This window comes from Selaginella moellendorffii, unplaced genomic scaffold (genome assembly GCF_000143415.4).
Source record: "Selaginella moellendorffii unplaced genomic scaffold, v1.0 SELMOscaffold_9, whole genome shotgun sequence".
NCBI lineage: Eukaryota > Viridiplantae > Streptophyta > Lycopodiopsida > Selaginellales > Selaginellaceae > Selaginella > Selaginella moellendorffii.
Window position 1 is genome coordinate 2516958 of NW_003314270.1, and position 16908 is coordinate 2533865.

General features: G+C 45.8%; 5 protein-coding genes across 12 annotated transcripts; 2 read left to right on the forward strand and 3 right to left on the reverse strand.

Annotated features, from left to right (window-relative positions):
* The first annotated feature begins 73 nt into the window (after positions 1-73).
* LOC112345624 (probable lipid-A-disaccharide synthase, mitochondrial) lies at positions 74-1931 on the forward strand. Of its 3 annotated transcripts, none has more exons than XM_024672774.1 (8): positions 74-306; positions 358-457; positions 516-621; positions 712-944; positions 1004-1082; positions 1141-1379; positions 1441-1667; positions 1722-1931. In XM_024672774.1, exons 1-8 carry the CDS (start codon positions 92-94, stop codon positions 1864-1866), a joined length of 1344 nt encoding a protein of 447 aa, XP_024528542.1. In that variant the 5' UTR covers positions 74-91; the 3' UTR covers positions 1867-1931. The 3 variants fall into 3 exon arrangements, with proteins under 3 accessions (XP_024528542.1, XP_024528543.1, XP_024528544.1); XM_024672775.1 differs by having other exon boundaries at positions 1441-1571; XM_024672776.1 differs by having other exon boundaries at positions 218-302.
* On the reverse strand, positions 1664-4882 carry LOC9631086 (serine/threonine-protein kinase TOUSLED). Of its 4 annotated transcripts, none has more exons than XM_002967953.2 (17): positions 4633-4882; positions 4488-4565; positions 4312-4428; positions 4231-4260; positions 4138-4164; positions 3904-4011; positions 3805-3849; positions 3645-3757; positions 3525-3591; positions 3399-3465; positions 3248-3345; positions 3021-3200; positions 2747-2957; positions 2435-2699; positions 2320-2374; positions 2100-2261; positions 1664-2052 (listed from the first exon to the last, which is right to left on the reverse strand). In XM_002967953.2, the coding sequence occupies exons 1-17, from the start codon at positions 4792-4794 to the stop codon at positions 1951-1953; spliced, it is 1887 nt and encodes a 628-aa protein (XP_002967999.1). In that variant the 5' UTR covers positions 4795-4882; the 3' UTR covers positions 1664-1950. The 4 variants fall into 4 exon arrangements, with proteins under 4 accessions (XP_002967999.1, XP_024528541.1, XP_024528540.1 ...); XM_024672773.1 differs by having other exon boundaries at positions 3904-4014; XM_024672772.1 differs by having other exon boundaries at positions 4231-4428.
* Positions 4883-7216: 2334 nt separating this feature from the next.
* On the reverse strand, positions 7217-11037 carry LOC9631087 (histone-lysine N-methyltransferase, H3 lysine-4 specific). 2 transcript variants are annotated; one of them, XM_024672436.1, is made up of 13 exons: positions 10517-11037; positions 10318-10434; positions 9919-10260; positions 9644-9865; positions 8461-9594; positions 8282-8404; positions 8148-8228; positions 8046-8099; positions 7838-7989; positions 7702-7779; positions 7537-7582; positions 7425-7486; positions 7217-7373 (listed from the first exon to the last, which is right to left on the reverse strand). In XM_024672436.1, exons 1-10 carry the CDS (start codon positions 11006-11008, stop codon positions 7758-7760), a joined length of 2739 nt encoding a protein of 912 aa, XP_024528204.1. In that variant the 5' UTR covers positions 11009-11037; the 3' UTR covers positions 7217-7373; positions 7425-7486; positions 7537-7582; positions 7702-7757. The 2 variants fall into 2 exon arrangements, with proteins under 2 accessions (XP_024528204.1, XP_024528205.1); XM_024672437.1 differs by having other exon boundaries at positions 7664-7779.
* A 114-nt stretch (positions 11038-11151) lies between these two features.
* Positions 11152-14598, forward strand: LOC9631088 (probable glucan 1,3-alpha-glucosidase). Of its 2 annotated transcripts, none has more exons than XM_024672439.1 (7): positions 11152-11265; positions 11532-13060; positions 13107-13374; positions 13421-13556; positions 13620-13830; positions 13895-14101; positions 14166-14598. In XM_024672439.1, the coding sequence occupies exons 2-7, from the start codon at positions 11543-11545 to the stop codon at positions 14541-14543; spliced, it is 2718 nt and encodes a 905-aa protein (XP_024528207.1). In that variant the 5' UTR covers positions 11152-11265; positions 11532-11542; the 3' UTR covers positions 14544-14598. The 2 variants fall into 2 exon arrangements, with proteins under 2 accessions (XP_024528207.1, XP_002967735.1); XM_002967689.2 differs by having other exon boundaries at positions 11170-11286.
* Positions 14508-16905, reverse strand: LOC112345527 (signal recognition particle subunit SRP72-like). Its single transcript, XM_024672440.1, has 5 exons — positions 16744-16905; positions 16555-16688; positions 16029-16487; positions 15680-15973; positions 14508-15623 (listed from the first exon to the last, which is right to left on the reverse strand). Exons 1-5 carry the CDS (start codon positions 16880-16882, stop codon positions 14646-14648), a joined length of 2004 nt encoding a protein of 667 aa, XP_024528208.1. The 5' UTR covers positions 16883-16905; the 3' UTR covers positions 14508-14645.
* Positions 16906-16908: the final 3 nt, after the last annotated feature.

Consider the following 16908-nt stretch of genomic DNA (forward strand, 5'->3'; position numbering starts at 1 on the left):
GGATAGCGTTTGGCTAACCGTGGTTAACGCGCCTCCAACGGTCGCATTTAGGGCTTGGGTTTTGGATTTTAGGGTTCTAGCGGGCGGGGCTATGGCGCCATGGCTACTGCGCTCTTGCCCGGCGCGGCGCGTGTGGCGCAGATGGCTGTCCGGCGATGCGGTTTCTCCTGGGAGGAGGACGATCGGCGATCCTGTGCGTGTGTTTGTCGTGGCTGGAGAGCCGTCCGGTGATGTGATCGGCGGGCGTCTCGTGGCGGCAATGCGAGAACTGTGGCCGGATTCTCTGCGGCTGTCTGGCATTGGTGGGTAAGTTCTTCGATTCGAGGGAACTGGCTGGCATTTGTGATTTTCATCCAGGTCTTGCATGGAGCGAGAGGGAGTGAAGAGTATTTTCGAGATGGATGATCTTGCGGTCATGGGAGTAACGGAGCTTTTGCCGCACTTGATAACGTTATCGGTAAGCTCTGTCAATTCGGTGCTTTTACTCTTTTACCAAATGCTTTGTTTGTTGTTAGAGGAGGTTGCATCAAGCCGTGGACGCCGCTGTCCGATTTGATCCACATATCATTGTGACGATCGACTCTAAAGGTTTCTCGTTTCGCTTTCTAAGAAAAATCAAAGGTACGGATATTATGCTTTGATTTTGTATTCTTGTGTGAAGTTCGCTTCCTCTTGTTTTTTCTTTCTTATGTCACCTTGCTCTTTGCTTAGATTTCTGTGCAAAGTCGAAGGTACCGGGTCCATTCTGTGTTCATTATGTATGCCCGTCCTTCTGGGCCTGGAAAGGGGGCGAGGAGAAACTTCGAAACTTGTCAGGAGTTGTGGATCACTTGCTTTGCATTCTTCCGTTTGAAGAAGGGATATGCAAGTCGAGCGGCTTAAATGCCTCGTTTGTTGGGCATCCCGTGCTGGATGACGCATTTGACTTGGCTGGTAAATCTGCTGTATGGCTAGCTTCTTGATTAGCAAAGCAACACTCCAGTTTCTTACGTCGTTTTTGCAGGATTTTAACGTGATTCAGAGCAAGTGGATGATTCACGGGAATGGCCAGAAGTTCCGGCAAGATCATAACCTTCCAAGTGGTAAAATTATCAAACTATTTCGGTTTTGTGGACTTATTTTCTCGCTTTTTTCTTGCAGAATCACCTGTTATTACAGTGCTTCCAGGAAGCCGAGCGCAGGAGCTTCATAAAATGCTCCCGATTTATGGCTCGGCATTGAAACACCTGTCTCGAAGCTTACCTGGCCTGGCTGCTATTATACCAACCGTTCCAAATCGCACGCTTACCGGGATTATTGACATGGCTGTGAGAGATTGGGGGCTGCCTGTAGTCGTCGTCCCGGGTGCCTCCCTCGAAGACAAGTACAACTCGTTCGCAGTTAAGTTTCGAAATCGCCATCTCATACTCTCATGCTCTTTGCTTTTTTTTCCTTTCGCAGGCCAGTGATGCTGCCTTGGTTACGTCGGGTACGGCAGTAATGCAGCTACAAATGTGTCGTGTGCCTTGCGTGGTTGCGTACCGAGCAAATATTTTTACCGAGTGGATCATCAAGCAGCGGACAGTGCTCAAGTATGTTTCTTTGCCAAACATTTTGCTGGACTCGCCTGCTGTTCCAGAAGCTCTTTTCTCCTCCTGCAAACCAGACCGCCTGGCATGCTTGCTTGAGTAAGAATTCACTCTTTCGCAGTTTTTGGTATTAAACTTTGTCTATCTTCACAGAAATATTCTGGAAGACCCTGTGGCTGCCAGAGAAGATCAAGCTAAAGCCGCCGAGTCGGTGCTACACATGATTCAACCGCCAGAAGCGTTACAGAGTCCAAGCCGGACGGCAGCGCGTATTGTTTTGGCTGCACTGGAGCCGTGAACACCAATTTGGAATCGAAGGCTTGTTTCTAAGTGTTGATAATGGTAAGCTCTGGTTTTTTCTTACACGGTCATTCCTTCGTTCTCAAGGTTTGCGTTTGACATAGGACAAGTAAGGATCTTGTGCTGCGGTCAAGACATCAGGCCTGTCCATTTGATCGTATGATAGGCACCTCCGGATAAAGTCCTGCACAAGGAATAGAATGAAGCGCCAGTGGAAACGAAGCGCATTACCTTGGCATCAGCGGAGACACTAGGACGCGTTGGAAACTCCACTTTCCTCGCCTTGGTGATTGTATCCTCGCGTAGAATCCTCTCCTGGCTTTGGTCATGCCCGAACGGCCTCTTCCCAAATAGCATTTGATAGAAGAGCACTCCGGCCGACCACACATCAACCTGGACGCAGTAGTTTCAATATCTATCCGCTGAAGAAATAAAAGAGAGAACAACGCACCTTTGACGATATAAGTGGTGTCTTGTTCACATCAAAACACTCGGGCGGAAGATACCTGTAACAAAGCCATGGCTCTCTAGCTTGTATTGTTTCGACAATGGAAGGAAAGTTTTACCAGTATGTCCCTGCGCCCTGAGACGTGAGTTCCATTCCCTGCGAGCCAACCTCGTCTTCCACTATTTTGCTTAGTCCGAAGTCTGTGAGTTTGGCCGCGCCAGCTTCGTCAAAGAGGACGTTCCCAGGCTTGAGATCGTAGTGGATGACGCGCTGCGATCTTCTGTTCAAGTATACGAGGCCGGAGAAGATCTGGACCATGATGCTCCGAGCTTCTCTTTCCGGAAGCACTGACGTCGATTTTAAGACGGCATCCAGATCTTTGCCTGCAAACCACGAGTAAGTCTGATGCAAAAGAAAAGCGTAGACAAACCTCCGCAGTATTGTAGCACGGTACAGAAAGTATTGTGGTCGATCTCGAAAATGTCCCACAACCTCACGATGTGAGAATGCACTAAGCTCTTGTGGATGTTGTACTCTCGGATGGCGTGACGGATGTAGTTTTGCTTCTTTTCTTCGCTCCATTGGACGTTAAGACCGTGCAGCTTGCAGGCCACATATCTGTATTCCACCATATCGTAAGCCTAACAAGCGCGACAAACATCACTTTCTGGAAAGGAAGTTGATCCCAGCTGAGTGGGGCTTACCTTGTATACTTCGCTGAAGCCGCCTTTTCCCAGGAGATTCAGCAACGCGTAACGTTTGTTGAGGATTGGAAAGTGATTGAAACGCGATCCATCTTCGTCCCTGATTCTTTTGAGCTCGCGAATGAAACAGGCTTTTTCTAGCTCATAGCGCTCGCGATCTCGCAGTGTGTTCTCCTCCTCCTGTACAAGAGTAGTCAGTAATCCCCCAAAGTGAAACATTCACAAACCCTTTTAATCGAAAAAATCCGCGCCCTGTACATCTCTTCCGTTGCTATACATTCTTCTTCGGCAAGTCCCTGATCATTTTCCGAAGCATCTGTTTTATCTGCATGAATTTTTATAAGAAATATGCTTTGCGGAAAGTAGCCAAAACCATACCGTTTTGTTTTTTCTTTAGAAGCTTTCTTTGTTTCTCAATAGCATCTTTTTGTTCCAAGAGCGATTTCTGCATAGAAAAAATATAAGCCTCAAGAACGCGCTGGCACAGAAAACTTTTGAGTTTACCAGACGAGCTTGAATGTCTTTCAATGCTTGTCCATCTTCCCAAACCTCAGACAGTAAGGTGCCTGCCCTGCCAGATGCAAGCCTATGGATACAATATCATACTTTCATAGAGTCACTTACCGCATGACTCCCACGTTTCCAAGCCGGACTGAATCCTGACGGACTCTTAATCTTGCTTCCTGCCTCTCGCCTTTTGCAACTGCTATCAGTAGATCAGACACGACCTTCAATCGCTGTGACCACACACGAGTCAGCAAAAGGCAACAACGTTCATGTCTACCTTTCGCTCCTTCTCGAGCTGTACTTCCTTCATGTCATTTATTTCCTGAGAACATTTCAAGAATGAACTCCGAAATTGCCAAAAGACACAGCAGATCACCTTCTCTAGCTGCTGGCAGGTTCTCTGGTATTGGCAAGCTTCTGATCTAGCTTTGTCAAGCTCCTCGCCAAGCCCCGCACACCTCGCATTCAATGTCATCAGGTCTTCCTGCTACCAACAGATTATCCAATGATCCTCTGTAGAAAATTTACTCCACAAGACATCTCTCAGGAAAACCTGAAATTTGCCAGGAAAAAGAAATACCTCACGAACGTATCAAATATAAAAACGTACCTTAAGTCGCTCGTCCTCCGAAAACCTCTGAGAAACAATAAGATAGAACAGTTATTACAGAGAAAAACGAAGCCCCACGAGAGCACCACTGACCTTGTGTTCCGCACCATTCCCGTTGTCAACCTTCAGGAAACGATACAGGACGCTCAAACTGAATAGAAAAGAAAAATCTACCTTTGCAGAAGGTGGTGAATGAGGACGCTTGGCCTCTTTTGCTTTTCCACCCCGGCTTCGTTGGCCCATTCCTCGGCTGCTCTTTGTTGTCCTGCCTTCTTGATCCAGCTTTTCCTCCTGGAGAAAAAAAAAAAAAAACTTAGCGAGAATGTATACGTGACTGTCCATTCGCTTACTTCTCGCGACTCGTCCATTTGAAATGTCTTTCTCTTCTGTGAGCTGGCGCTGGCTTGGATCATAAAGTCTCCAGCGTTCTGTGGCATATAATGGAAAAGAAGAAAATAGGGGGAGTTGAGATTCTGTCTAGTGGCCTAGACTTACATCTTCGTCCGAGTCTGTGGAAGAGGGAGAAGCGTCGGGAAGGGGCTTGGCGGCGGGGATAGATTTCCCAGCCATCCTGGCTTCGAGCTTGGCGAGCTTGGACGGCAGCGAGTCTGAATGGTTGGAATTGGAGGAGAGATGGAGCAGCACATTGTCGTGCATTGCCGATGGCGATCGAAAACAGCGAATGCGTCAATCCGCCAGCTGAGAGACCCGCGCTCCCCACCCCTCACAAGCCCTAAAATCACAAAAGAAATATTGGGCATCTACAACGAACGGCCGAGATCTTGGGTTTGCAAGGTCCTGTTTTAAGAATTAATAATATTAAGACAAAGTTTTCCATCAAATGCTATTCCATTGTAACCCAAAACTTTCTATATATTTGGCAATAAAATGTTTTAGGTAATGTTCCTGAAAATGCCAATTTTTTTGCAAACTTGTAGGGGGGCTAGTGGATATATTTAAAACATGGTTAGGTATTCTAGGATATTTTACTATTTAATGGTTGTTATTAATCTAAATTAATTTTGTATTTATAATTTATTTAAACACTTTCTAGTATATTCTTTTTTATTCTACCATCTAATGGTTGATATGCAATAAGATTAATCTTGTGTTTATGAATTATAAACATGTTTATAATTATAAACTTCTATTTGCTCAATTCAATTAATAAATAGGAATAACACTACTATTAATCAAACCAAGCATTGTTACATGCAACGTGTAGCAAAGTTTTTGTAATTTCATCAAAATTATTTTTATTTTCTAAAAGTGATGATTTAATTTGTATTACTAAATTCCAAACACTAGAAGACATTTTCAGAGAACACTAAGTTCTCCCTATATCACTAGTGGGGTGCATGGAATAAAAAATTAAAAATTCCCCCTTTGGAAAATTTCTCTTTAAGGGACACATATACATATGGAATTGCCCTTTAAAGGCTGGTAAAATAATTAATAGAATTTTTTTCATTAAAAGTGATTAAAACTAATGCCACTTTTTTAGTCCATTTCATTTTAATTCAAAATAACCATCACAAAATATGTTTCATCCTCCATTTTTATCTCATCTGAAGCAAATTTTTACATTTATATCAACATCACTCCCTTCTCTTCATATTTCTTTGATTTTCCTTCTGTTTCAAGTGCCTCTTTAATAACCTTATCATGCCACCAAAAATTAGAGCATCCTTCCTTTTCATACCATAAAAAATTATAACATTCCTGTTAATTCCAAGGTTTCCAAATTTCAATCTAATATAACTTTAAGTTTTTAAACTCTAAGTGAACCAATTAACTGTAACTCATCCATATAGCTATAAAGAAGATAAAGCAAAGAAGGAAAAAAAGGTGGTATAAGAGAAAGTGAAGGGAGAAAAACTCTAATTAAAAAAATGGAAATGGGCTAATTAAAAGGATCAAATTTATATCAAATTTAAAATGAAAGATGAATTTAGAAAACCTTTAAAGTGGGCTAAATTTATAGAGTGTATTAAATATGAGCTTGTGTTTAAAATCCATTCTCTAAAATTTCAATTATTAGCTTTCTGAAATTCGTGAAATTTGTGATTTGAATTTAAATAACATATGGCAACATAATGGAATAGATATTAAAAAATTTGTATAGTAGATTTTTTAAGGCCAAAACTTCGTGTGGAATATGGTCCAATTATATTATTTTGCACCAATTTTGGTTTGCTTTATATATATTATAATTCCTAAACTTTATGGGTTATTAGATCTGGTAAATCGGCACTATCAAATGAGGATAACTTTGGTAAATATGAAGAAAGAGGATTTAAGTTTTATAAATGTATTTCAAAATTTATTTCATAAAAATATTTGATTAAAGAGCACTTTGAACAGACTCGATGATTATGTTGATAAAAATTTATAAACTTCTTAGTTTAGACTTCCAGATAGATTACGTAGTCCAGTATTGCTCAAACTCAAAAATACTTAATTTAAATATTCCAATATCTTTAACTAATTAGAAAAAAAGATACACTTTTATTTATATATTTTTTCCTTTTATATTTAAATTCTTATGAATTGTTTCTTGAATTTTTTTTTTTTTGCTTAAGAAAACCTGTAGGAGATTGGAATGGTAGTGAATACTTGGATATTCTAGGATATTTTACCATCTAACAATTAGATTAATTTTGTATTTATAATTTATAAAATTTCTTAAACCCTTTCAAGTATATTCTTTTTTATTCTATCATCTAATGGTTGATAATAAATTACAAACATGCTTATAATTATCTTAATACTTTAAAACTTGTAATTATATATTTGTATATTTATAAGTTTTATCATTGTTTTATAGTTATAACTAGTTATCTTGTTTTCTATCAAAAATATTTATTAAAAATGCTAAACATCTGAAGTGTTGCAAATATAACTTTGAGTATTTACAGACACTCTCTTCTTACTGCTATGACAGTAAGAGGTCAGTACAATTATCTCCTTTTATCATTCCCATTTGAATTAGTTAAGAAATTTATTCATGTTTATGCACTTAAATTGGATAAATATAAAGTAAAAACTTTATGTGTTTCTTGCTAAACATATATCACTCTTTTACATGAAGAGTTTAGAGGTTTATTATATTAAATTTTCTCTAAAGCTTTGCAATAAAAAAGCTTCTAGTAATAAAAGCTTTGGCATTATTAATCCTGTAAGCAATTGCTCATGTAGAAATAAAATAGAATTTTCAGCATCAACATGGAACTTTTCTGGAATTGCAATGTGTTAGAGATATTATCAAACTGAAGGAACTTACTTACATCCATATATAAAAGAAGCGCCTCTAAAGGATCTGGATGCTTTTCTGTTTTACGCCTGAAACCTGATTGATAAAAATTAGAGTGAGGCAGACAACGAGAATTTCAGCCGTACCAAATCGGTCCTTTGGAACGACTTTTTGAGGCCGCACTTCCAGACTCTGCAAAAACACAAAACGCGAAAGCTTTTCATCCCCGCAAAACTCTGGGCTTTTTGATATATGAAAATAAATCCAGCTTACAAGCCTAGATGTTTTGGCAAATCCTTTAATCCATGTACCTGAGGAGTCTGGAGCTGCAATAGAACAAGCTATCGCCACACAAGCACAAGAGCGCTTAGTTAAGATAAAGCCGACACCTGCAAACACAGCCCAAAGCTGAGAGAGAGAGCCAAACTTCGAGAGTGCTGCTCTTACCTTTCAGCGCCACAAAGGCATGGAATCTTTTGTTCCTCGAACGGGAACTTGTAGTCGTACGTGAGCTCCTCTCCAACCTTAATATGCTTCTTGGAATAAATGAAAATTCTCTTCTGTCCTTCGACAGTTAGAATCTTCGTGTAGCAATTCGGCTGGAAGAGAAAAAGGAAGGTGTTAGGACTGACAAATTGGCAACGAGGATACGTGCGTCACAAGAGTGATTGATAAATCTCGCGAGGCCCCCGTGTTTGGTCGCATCCACCTAACGGAAAAAATGCGTCAGAAGAAAACACAGCACTGTGACACTTACGACGTTCTCCGCGTCTACTCTAAACAAGTAACTGCTATCGATCCCCATCTTTTCGTATCGACGCTCACGCAAGTCCGCCACCTAAAGAATCATCGTCAGTAGTTCGCCTCCAAACAAGCAAAGATCATACTCACTTTCGAACGAACCAGCTCGCCAATGTACTCGATGACAAAATCTTCAGGCTCTATAGACTGAAGCGCAATCACGCCCCAGGAATGTATCTTGCTGCGCTGAAACTTCAAACTCTTCGTGCGGGCCTGCATGAAGAGAAGAGAACAAGCTTTAGCATACGTCTCGAAAACCAGTAATGCACCTTAAAATGTGTTCCCAGCAATCGGTTTTCCACTCTGTTTCTTCTGCTCCGTTGGACTTGAGAGGATGCTGCTGTCTTTCTATTCTCATGTTGATGGTGGCGGAGCTGTTGTGGTTGTAGATGATGTTGTTGTTGAACAGCAGCTGTTTTGGTAGGATGTCTTGCCTTACCAGGCCATTCCCGCCATTGCCATCCGCTCAGCCCGTAGCACCGCGCACAGCTTACTGAAGCCAAAGGATCTGCTTCTTTTGCATCACCCTCTACGCTGATCGTCATGTCCAGATCTCTGTACTTCGCACTAAGTTCAGCAGCCTCCAAGACTTTACGCTGAAAAGTGTCTTCATCGAGTTCGATCAGCGGCGCTGCTTCTCCAGTCTCGTCTTGTCCTTTCTCCTCCTCGACGACTATCACTGTGCTTGATGGTTTATCAGAGAAAAGCCCCGGAATCTTGTTCTCCTGATCTTGTTCAGTTGTTTCCTCTTCGACCACAGCTGCTGGCATTTCTCCTCCATGCTCTTGTGGACTTTCTTCTTTCTTTTCGGTTCTCTCCATCATATGCGATTCAAGAACCTGTTCCAGCTTCTTCAAACGTTTCCGTGGAATACGTTCCAGGGCTACTTCGTCACGTAAAGCCGCTCCACTATCTTCCCCCGCCATCACGCCCGAAGCCACACGCTTCTTCGATTTCTTTCGTCGTCCCCCGTCGTTATCCTTGTGTGACTTACGTTTTTTCTTAACCACTTGCTTTCCAGCTTTCACCACGTTCACTTCTGGAGACCTCTCTTCCTTATTTGACATGTCGGCCGCTGGATGTGTCTCAAGAAGCGAGCACTGAGACTGATAGTCGGCGGCGACAGCATCTTGCATTTCGCTGTTTTGGAGTTTTCCCTGTTCCTTGTTCTCCACAGATGGAGTTTGTTCCAGCTCCTTCCGCTTCTTGAGGCGTTTTCGTGGAACACGTTCATCTGCAGCTTCTTCTCTTACGGTTGCTCCATTTTCTTCGATGTCCGTACTTGGTGCATGCTTCGTCGCTTTATTTCGTCGCTTCCCGTCTTCTTGCTTATGCGACTTTCGTGGAAGCATAGGCTGATCACAGGCCGTTTTATCAACATCGCACTCAGTAGGTGCATCATCCTGAAAAGAAACTCCAGTTAGTTGCCAATTGCGAAGAAAAAACACTAACCAATTTCTGACAGAGAGCTTCTTGCTCAATCTGGGATTTTTTCCGACTCTCCTGCTGCAAGATCCACCCATTTAAATACTGTCCGACGGCAGCATCTAGTATCGTTCGTTTAGCTGCCTCGACAACAGTTGTATGAAGCCTTTTTTGTATACTCTCCAGCGTTAGGATCTCGGCTCTTGTTGTTTGCCGAACTTCCCCTTGTGCTTGCTCAAATACTGGCTCCTGCAACAATAAAATGTTGGACGAGAGAAAACGTCGTACTATAGAACGCTAACCTTATCACAATCTGGTTTATGAGCTGTTGGTTCCGCATGTGATGCCACAGGAGCACTGGCCTCAGCCTTGACAGATCCAGTGGCTGGATAGCTGTCGTTTTGTAAAGATCTTCCCCGCTTCCGCCTGGAACTCAAGCACGCGTCCACGAGATCATCGACAATTTCATCGACGACATCCAAATACAGATTGGTTTGGACGTGGCTCAACGATGGATTATCGTCCGGTGTCGAATCCTGCATGGCTACCTTGGCTTGAATCAAATCTCCGAGAGCTTGCTGGTCGGCTAGTTCCAAAAGATTGCCGAGAGCAAAGCATGCGATTTGGACATGCACATGCATGACCTTCATAAACAACAGGAAAGAAGTTAGTCCAACTTAGAGAATAGCGTTGGATTTTACCTCGCACCATCCATTTACGTAACCATCGTGAAGCTTGCTAGCAAGCGTCAGCAGCGAGAAAGGACCCTGCATTTCTCCACTTTGAGATTTATAGGACCAGTAAGGATCACGCCAGAGCTGAAGAAAGGAAATACACAGAACTTTGTGAGCCACACAGAAGATAGAAAGGAAAGGAAAAAAAAACAGAGAGGAAGCTTACTTTGTAGTTGGATCTTGCGTTCTTCTCTGCCTGGATAGCATGCAAACGTTTCTCTCCTTTGGGGCAGCGAAAGTACGTATGTCCCCCTTCACCACAAGTGTAGCACCTATTTTCCTTCCTAAACTTCTCCTTTTCTTCTTCTGTCAATCTCCTCGTAAAACCCCCGGAGAGACTTTGAGCAGGATTGACACCAACCGGACTGGCAGTCGTCTCTCTAAAACCCGGTGGCAGATCTTCTTCTCCAGGAGGAGCAGCAGCGCAATTGCCACTGCTGCTATTCACCGAAATTTCAATCCCGCGACTGGCAGCGTCGGGCTTAGACGAACCCCCAGACCTCGAAAAGCAACTGGATAGCCTCGATTTCGCGATCTCAGGCGCGGAGCTTCTCTGCGCGCCAGCAGCGGCACCATCGTCTCCCTCTCGGCCTCTAGATTTCCTCTTTTGCGTCACATCCCGCTTGTCCTGCCCTTTCTTCTTCCTTGCCTTGTCCATGAATCTAGAAGCGCCGCTAATTTCATCGGATCATACCTCTCGTCTTGAATGTAGATCGACTCCGGCCATGCTCGCGCGAATTCTCCCAAGAACAAGCTCAATTGGATCGCGCTCTACCTAAAGAGATCCGCCATAGCTTAGGGCTAGGGCCATGCTTTTATGTAAAAGGGTATATTCTCCTCGCCCGATCCAGCCCTGGACGCGACGACGCCGGCGATCGATCGATAGGGATGCTGGCCTGATCGCGCAACACCGCTGTGAGTGCTCCATCGATCTCTGTGAGTATTTTGCTCGGTCATAGGGGTTTTAGAGGGTTTTTAGAAGCCTAGATCGGCGCATTCTTCCTCCTGGCCGATCCTGGTATGGCTTTTTGGTGTCTGGAGTTTTGCATTGCTGGGGCTGTTCTTGGGAGATTTTTCTTAGTGCTGGCTTGATTGGAAGCAATTGTTCCTGGGAGTCTCTCTTTGATCTTAGATTGTTTTTCTAGTTTTTTCTTTGCTCTTGGCTTACGTTTTCCTTGCAGGCTTGTAAAAGATGGTGAGAAGCTTCGCATTGGCAGCCTTGGTGGTGTTCGTGTTCCTTGCTCTCAACACGGTGACATGCTTTAAGAGCGAGGAGTTTCGAAAGTGCCAGCAGACTCCCTTTTGCAAGGACTCTCGCGCTCGCAAACCCGGGACCTCTGGATTCCGAGCCTCGCCCGCCGAAGTTGTGGATGGATTCGTGCAAGCACGGCTAATCCCCGAGAATTCCACCGGGTCAGACAACTTGGTGCTCAAGCTCATTGTGTATCAAGGTGGTGTGCTGCGGATCAAAGTCGACCAAGAGAACGTCCCCGGAGGAAAAAAGCGTTTCGAAGTCCCCGACGTTCTTGTGGACGGTTTAGAGAAGAAGCGGCTCTGGCTCCAGCGGATCACAGCGAAAGATGGACTCTCAACGTTCTACCTATCTTCCGGTCATGAAGTCGTGTTGCAACACGAGCCGTTCCAGGTGTATGTCACCAGAGGACAGGAAAAGCTTGTGTCCATCAACGGCAAAGGCTTGTTTCACTTCGAGCAGCGCCGGGAGAAGCAAGAAGGCGAGAACTGGGAGGAACACTTCCGAAGCCACACTGACTCGAGGCCATATGGACCTCAATCCATCGGCTTCGACGTTTCTTTCCACGGTGCCGAGCACGTCTACGGGATTCCAGAGCGAGCAACGAGCTTGGCCTTGAAGCCGACGAGAGGGACGGAAGAACACTCGGAGCCTTATCGACTCTTCAACCTGGACGTGTTCGAGTACCTCGCCGAGTCGCCATTCGGGCTGTATGGATCCATCCCGTTTATGCTCTCTCACGGCTCCAAGAGGACCTCGGGGTTCTTCTGGCTCAACGCGGCGGAGATGCTCGTCGACGTTTTATCACCAGGCTGGGACGGTGCCGCCGCGGAGGAGTCCAAGCAAGGCATCGACACTCATTGGTTTGCGGAGGCTGGGATCGTGGACGCTTTCGTTTTCGTTGGTCCTGGACCCAAGGACGTGGTGCAGCAGTACACCGGTGTCACTGGAACAACAGCGATGCCACCATTTTTCTCCATCGGATATCATCAGTGCCGCTGGAACTACAAGGACGAAGCTGATGTTGCTCAGGTTGATGCGAAGTTTGACGAGTATGATATCCCGTATGATGTCATCTGGCTGGATATCGAGCACACCGATGGCAAGCGCTACTTCACTTGGGATCCGATCACTTTTCCCACTCCAAAGGAGATGCAAGCTAAGCTCGAGGCTAAAGGTCGGCATATGGTGGCGATAGTGGATCCACACATCAAGAGGGACGAAGGCTTTGCTCTCCACAAAGAAGCTACGTCCAAAGGCTACTACGTGAAAAACTCGCATGGAAGCGACTACGATGGCTGGTGCTGGCCGGGCTCGTCGTCCTACCCCGACTTGGTGAATCCGGAGATTCGTGCTTGGTGGGCGGAGAAGTTCACGCTGAAGAACTACGTTGGCTCAACGTCGATTCTTCACATTTGGAATGACATGAACGAGCCATCCGTGTTTAATGGGCCGGAGGTACGTTTGCTCGATTTTTTCTTCAGGGATTCACGTTTGCTTCCAGGTTTCCATGCCGCGAGACAACCTTCACTATAACGGCATTGAGCACCGTGACGTTCACAATGCTTATGGTTACTATTTCCATATGGCCACAACGCAAGGCCTTCGGAATCGCGAAGGCCAGAGACCATTTGTTCTGTCAAGAGCTGTCTTTGCCGGAACTCAGAAGATTGGTCCCATTTGGACTGGTGATAACACTGCAGACTGGGAACAGCTCAGAGTTTCAGTGCCTATGATTTTGTCACTCGGGATAACTGGAATCGCGTTCACAGGTATGATACATTTCTATCAAAGACATCCTTGACAATGCTCTTCCAGGGGCGGATGTTGGAGGATTCTTTGGGAATCCTAGTTCGGAGTTACTGACTCGCTGGTATCAGCTAGGAGCGTTTTATCCCTTTTTTAGAGCTCATGCTCACCTTGACACAAAGCGGAGAGAACCATGGATTCCTGGGTATGAAGTTCTTTGCTAGCTTTTCCTAAGAAGGCTATGAAAAACTGCTTTTTTGTTGTGCAGGGAGCCATACACGTCCCGGATTCGTGAAGCCATTCATACACGCTATACACTGCTCCCTTACTACTACACTCTTTTCCGGGAAGCGCACGAAACAGGCATTCCTGTGATGCGACCACTTTGGTTTGAGCATCCAAACGATCCCGAGACGTTTGCAATGGACGACGAGTTCCTTATCGGCGATGCACTGCTCGTCCGCAGCGTGTACACGGAAGTAAGTTGTAAACTTCTGCTTGAGAAGAAAATAAAATGTTTTCCAACTTCGTTGCTGTTTTCAGGGATCGAATTTGGAGACGGTCTATCTGCCAGGATCCGAGCCATGGTTTGACATAAAGACCGGCCAAAGTTTCAATGGTGGCAAAACTTACAAGCTCGCTGTCTCACAAGACTCCATCCCTGCATTCCAGCGGGGTGGAACGATAATTCCTCGCAAGGACAGGTTTAGGCGCAGCTCATCCCAGATGGTGGATGATCCATACACTTTGGTAAGCCATCTTCTTTTACTTCCATCGCTTGAACGAGAATCTCACGAAGCACAAACTTTTATAGGTGATCGCGCTAAACTCTACTCAAGAAGCACAAGGAGAGCTCTACATCGACGACGGCAAGAGCTACGAGTTTGAGAAAGGAGCTTTCATCCACCGTCGCTTTAGCTTCTCGGGAGGCAAACTCTCCTCGTCCTCGGCCTCACCAGCCAGCAAGAGCTACAAGACTCTCTCCACGGTCGAGAGGATCATCATCCTGGGCCTGGATGCAAAGAAAGTCCCGGCAGCACACCGAGCTCTTGTGGAGGAGGGGGGCCAAGACAGGCAGGCCGACATCGAGGCAGCGCCTCCGGTCTTGCGAGCCAAGCTCAAATCCAACGCTGTGGCCGTCAGGCTGCCAAACGTATCCATCGACAAAGATTGGTCCATTAAAGTCTTGTAAAACCAAAGACTTGGAGAACTTGTCATAAGAGCTTTAACAAAAATGTTTCTCATGATCTGGAAGAACAAAAAGAAAGCTTCGAGTACCTCGGAGAGAAGAGCATCACCGCCGGCCTTTCTTCTTGTTCTTGCCGCCACCTCTTGTCTCGGCAGGCTTGGAAGTGCTGGGACCATTCGATCCTGCTGCTGCTCCTGCTGCACCTGCTGCTACTGCCGAGGAAGAGGAAGTGTCCCTGGAAATCGCTCCTTGAGACCCTCTCAGCTGTGCAGTGCGCTTGTCCTTCTTCTTGGGCCTGTAGTAAGACCGCTCCCGCATTGGCATCCACCTCTCTGGATCCGGCGGCGGCCCCGGGTTCTCTGGATCGTAGCCTTTCGGATACCGAGGCTTTCTCTTCCTCTTCTTCTTCTTTTCCTCGGCTGGTTTCTCCTCGACGTTCGCTTGAATCGTTTTACTGCCACCCGGAACCACAGAGCTCTCTTCAAGCTTGCTTGCGTCCACCACCTTTACGTCCGGGAGCTGTTTCTCAAAGGTCTCTCCTTTGGCCACGTCGGTCTCGGCAAAGCAGGAGACGAGCCCCGTGATGGCTTCCAGCCCGACTGCCTTGGAAGAAGAGCTCTTTGCAAGCCTTTCATATAACTCAGCCGCCCCTGCAAAGTCCTTCGTCTTCAGCTTTAGCTTCGCAGCCTCGTGCAGCAGCAGCTCTACTATCTCGTCCCTCGTCTCCTCCATATTGTCTTCCCACCATTTCACAGACTCGAGCAGGATGGTTTGGGCCGCTTGCACGTCGCCTCCGCGTTCCTTGAGATCAACTGCCGTCGCCACTATCGCTGGCATATGCCTGATATCTGTGGCCTTTCGGAGGACGTCCGCAGCTTCCAGATAGTGTCCAGCAGTGGTCCTGGCTTGCGCACACAGGAGCAACGGCTCAACGGTGCTTTCGGTGTTTTTCTCTGCGTACTCCCCCAAAACTTCTTCCGCAAGATCGATTTTTCCTTCTTTCAATGACAAGCAGGCCTTGAGAACAACGGGCATGCTGCTGCCGCTGTATTCTTCCACGAGTGATGGTATAAGTTCGCGCGCCTGGAACAGCAAGAATGTTTAAGAAAAAAAGAGCGGCAGATAATCGGAAAGCTCACCTGGTTAAGTTTGTTGGTGCTGAGAAGCAGTAGAAAGTAATTATAGACTAGAGCCTCTTTCTGATTGATGGACATCTTCTGTCCCAAGGCTTCGGGAAACTGGAGACGTTTACCATCTGCATCCTTCTTCAGGACAACTTCGAGCTTCCTTAAGGAGTCGGATGCATCCTTGTTTTTGCGAATAGCTGCGAGATTGTTCGAAACCACAGCCAAGGTTGGCAGGTCCTTCTCCTTCAAATCTCTGTTCAAGATTGCAAGGCAACTCTCCGTGGCCTCGGTTGCACGTCCTTGTAACTGAGACAAACATGTCATAAGAATCGAGCCGCATGGAAAACTAGAGTGTGGTTACCTGTAGCACATAGGCCAGCTGAGCTGTTACTGGAGCAAGCTCGTCCTCAATCTCATCTTCGCTGTACTCGTCCTCGAGCAGCATTTCCTGCCCGAGTCTACGTGCCAGAAGTAGATGCTCTTCGGCTTGCGAGAGCTCTTCTTGGTCTATCAAAACGCATGCGACGTTATATGCCAGCTCGAAAAGAGTTTTCGGATTGACTTGCATCGATCGCATGCGCTCGAAAGCCTCCCTGGATCTTCCTCCAGAGACATAGGCAGCAATAGCATTGCTCTTCACTTCGCTCGACTCGATCCCAAACTCGCGGTGAAGGGTCTCGTAAGTTTCAACGCAGGAGTTAAGATCACCTGTCTTGAAGAGAGTCTGGGCTTTGAGTTGGAGAACACCTGGGCTGTTTTCCACTCCTTGTAAGATCTGTAAGACCTCCGCGAAGCGACCAAGACGGTACAAGCAATATGCCTACAAAGGAAAAAACAAAGGTCATGAAAAACGCTTGATTGGAGAAGAACAATGTTTCAATCCTCACCTTCTCAAATTTCAGATCCACCACCGATCCTGCCGAGTGGATCGCAGCCAAAGCATCGCCAAAGCTGTCACTGTTGATCAGAGCAACCACTTTGCAATTCAGCGCATCCGGATCATCTGGATGCACCGCCAGCACTACACAAGCGAAAAACACATCGCATTTAGCATTCTCTTCGCAAAAAATCCACACCTTGCTCGGCGATCTTGAGAATTTGCTTGTAGTTCTTCCTGGAGCTCTTGAGCAGCGCTTCCAGCTGCGCCAGCTGATCGTGGAGCGCATCATCGTCGGGCTGCTGCGGCGGAGCTGAGACGCCTCCTCCCTTCCACATTGAAGAACCCTAGATGAGCTAAACCA

Bases quoted from the DNA above. Each gene is read 5' to 3' on its own strand.
- LOC112345624 (XM_024672774.1), top strand. From the start codon at position 92: ATGGCGCCATGGCTACTGCGCTCTTGCCCGGCGCGGCGCGTGTGGCGC. The intron at 307-357 runs GTAAGTTCTTCG...ATTTTCATCCAG, and splicing joins CGGCTGTCTGGCATTGGTGG to GTCTTGCATGGAGCGAGAGG. The intron at 1,083-1,140 runs GTAAAATTATCA...TTTTTCTTGCAG, and splicing joins AGATCATAACCTTCCAAGTG to AATCACCTGTTATTACAGTG.
- LOC9631086 (XM_024672771.1), bottom strand. From the start codon at position 4,794: ATGCACGACAATGTGCTGCTCCATCTCTCCTCCAATTCCAACCATTCA. The intron at 3,346-3,398 runs GTATGGTTTTGG...AAATTCATGCAG, and splicing joins TCTAAAGAAAAAACAAAACG to ATAAAACAGATGCTTCGGAA. The intron at 2,700-2,746 runs GTTTGTCTACGC...CGTGGTTTGCAG, and splicing joins CGTGCTACAATACTGCGGAG to GCAAAGATCTGGATGCCGTC.
- LOC9631087 (XM_024672436.1), bottom strand. From the start codon at position 11,008: ATGGACAAGGCAAGGAAGAAGAAAGGGCAGGACAAGCGGGATGTGACG. The intron at 8,405-8,460 runs GTGCATTACTGG...CTCTTCATGCAG, and splicing joins TGCTGGGAACACATTTTAAG to GCCCGCACGAAGAGTTTGAA. The intron at 8,100-8,147 runs GTAAGTGTCACA...TTTTTCCGTTAG, and splicing joins GAGTAGACGCGGAGAACGTC to GTGGATGCGACCAAACACGG.
- LOC9631088 (XM_024672439.1), top strand. From the start codon at position 11,543: ATGGTGAGAAGCTTCGCATTGGCAGCCTTGGTGGTGTTCGTGTTCCTT. The intron at 13,375-13,420 runs GTATGATACATT...ATGCTCTTCCAG, and splicing joins AACTGGAATCGCGTTCACAG to GGGCGGATGTTGGAGGATTC. The intron at 13,831-13,894 runs GTAAGTTGTAAA...TGCTGTTTTCAG, and splicing joins TCCGCAGCGTGTACACGGAA to GGATCGAATTTGGAGACGGT.
- LOC112345527 (XM_024672440.1), bottom strand. From the start codon at position 16,882: ATGTGGAAGGGAGGAGGCGTCTCAGCTCCGCCGCAGCAGCCCGACGAT. The intron at 16,488-16,554 runs GTGAGGATTGAA...TTTCCTTTGTAG, and splicing joins TGGATCTGAAATTTGAGAAG to GCATATTGCTTGTACCGTCT. The intron at 15,624-15,679 runs GTGAGCTTTCCG...TTGCTGTTCCAG, and splicing joins GCACCAACAAACTTAACCAG to GCGCGCGAACTTATACCATC.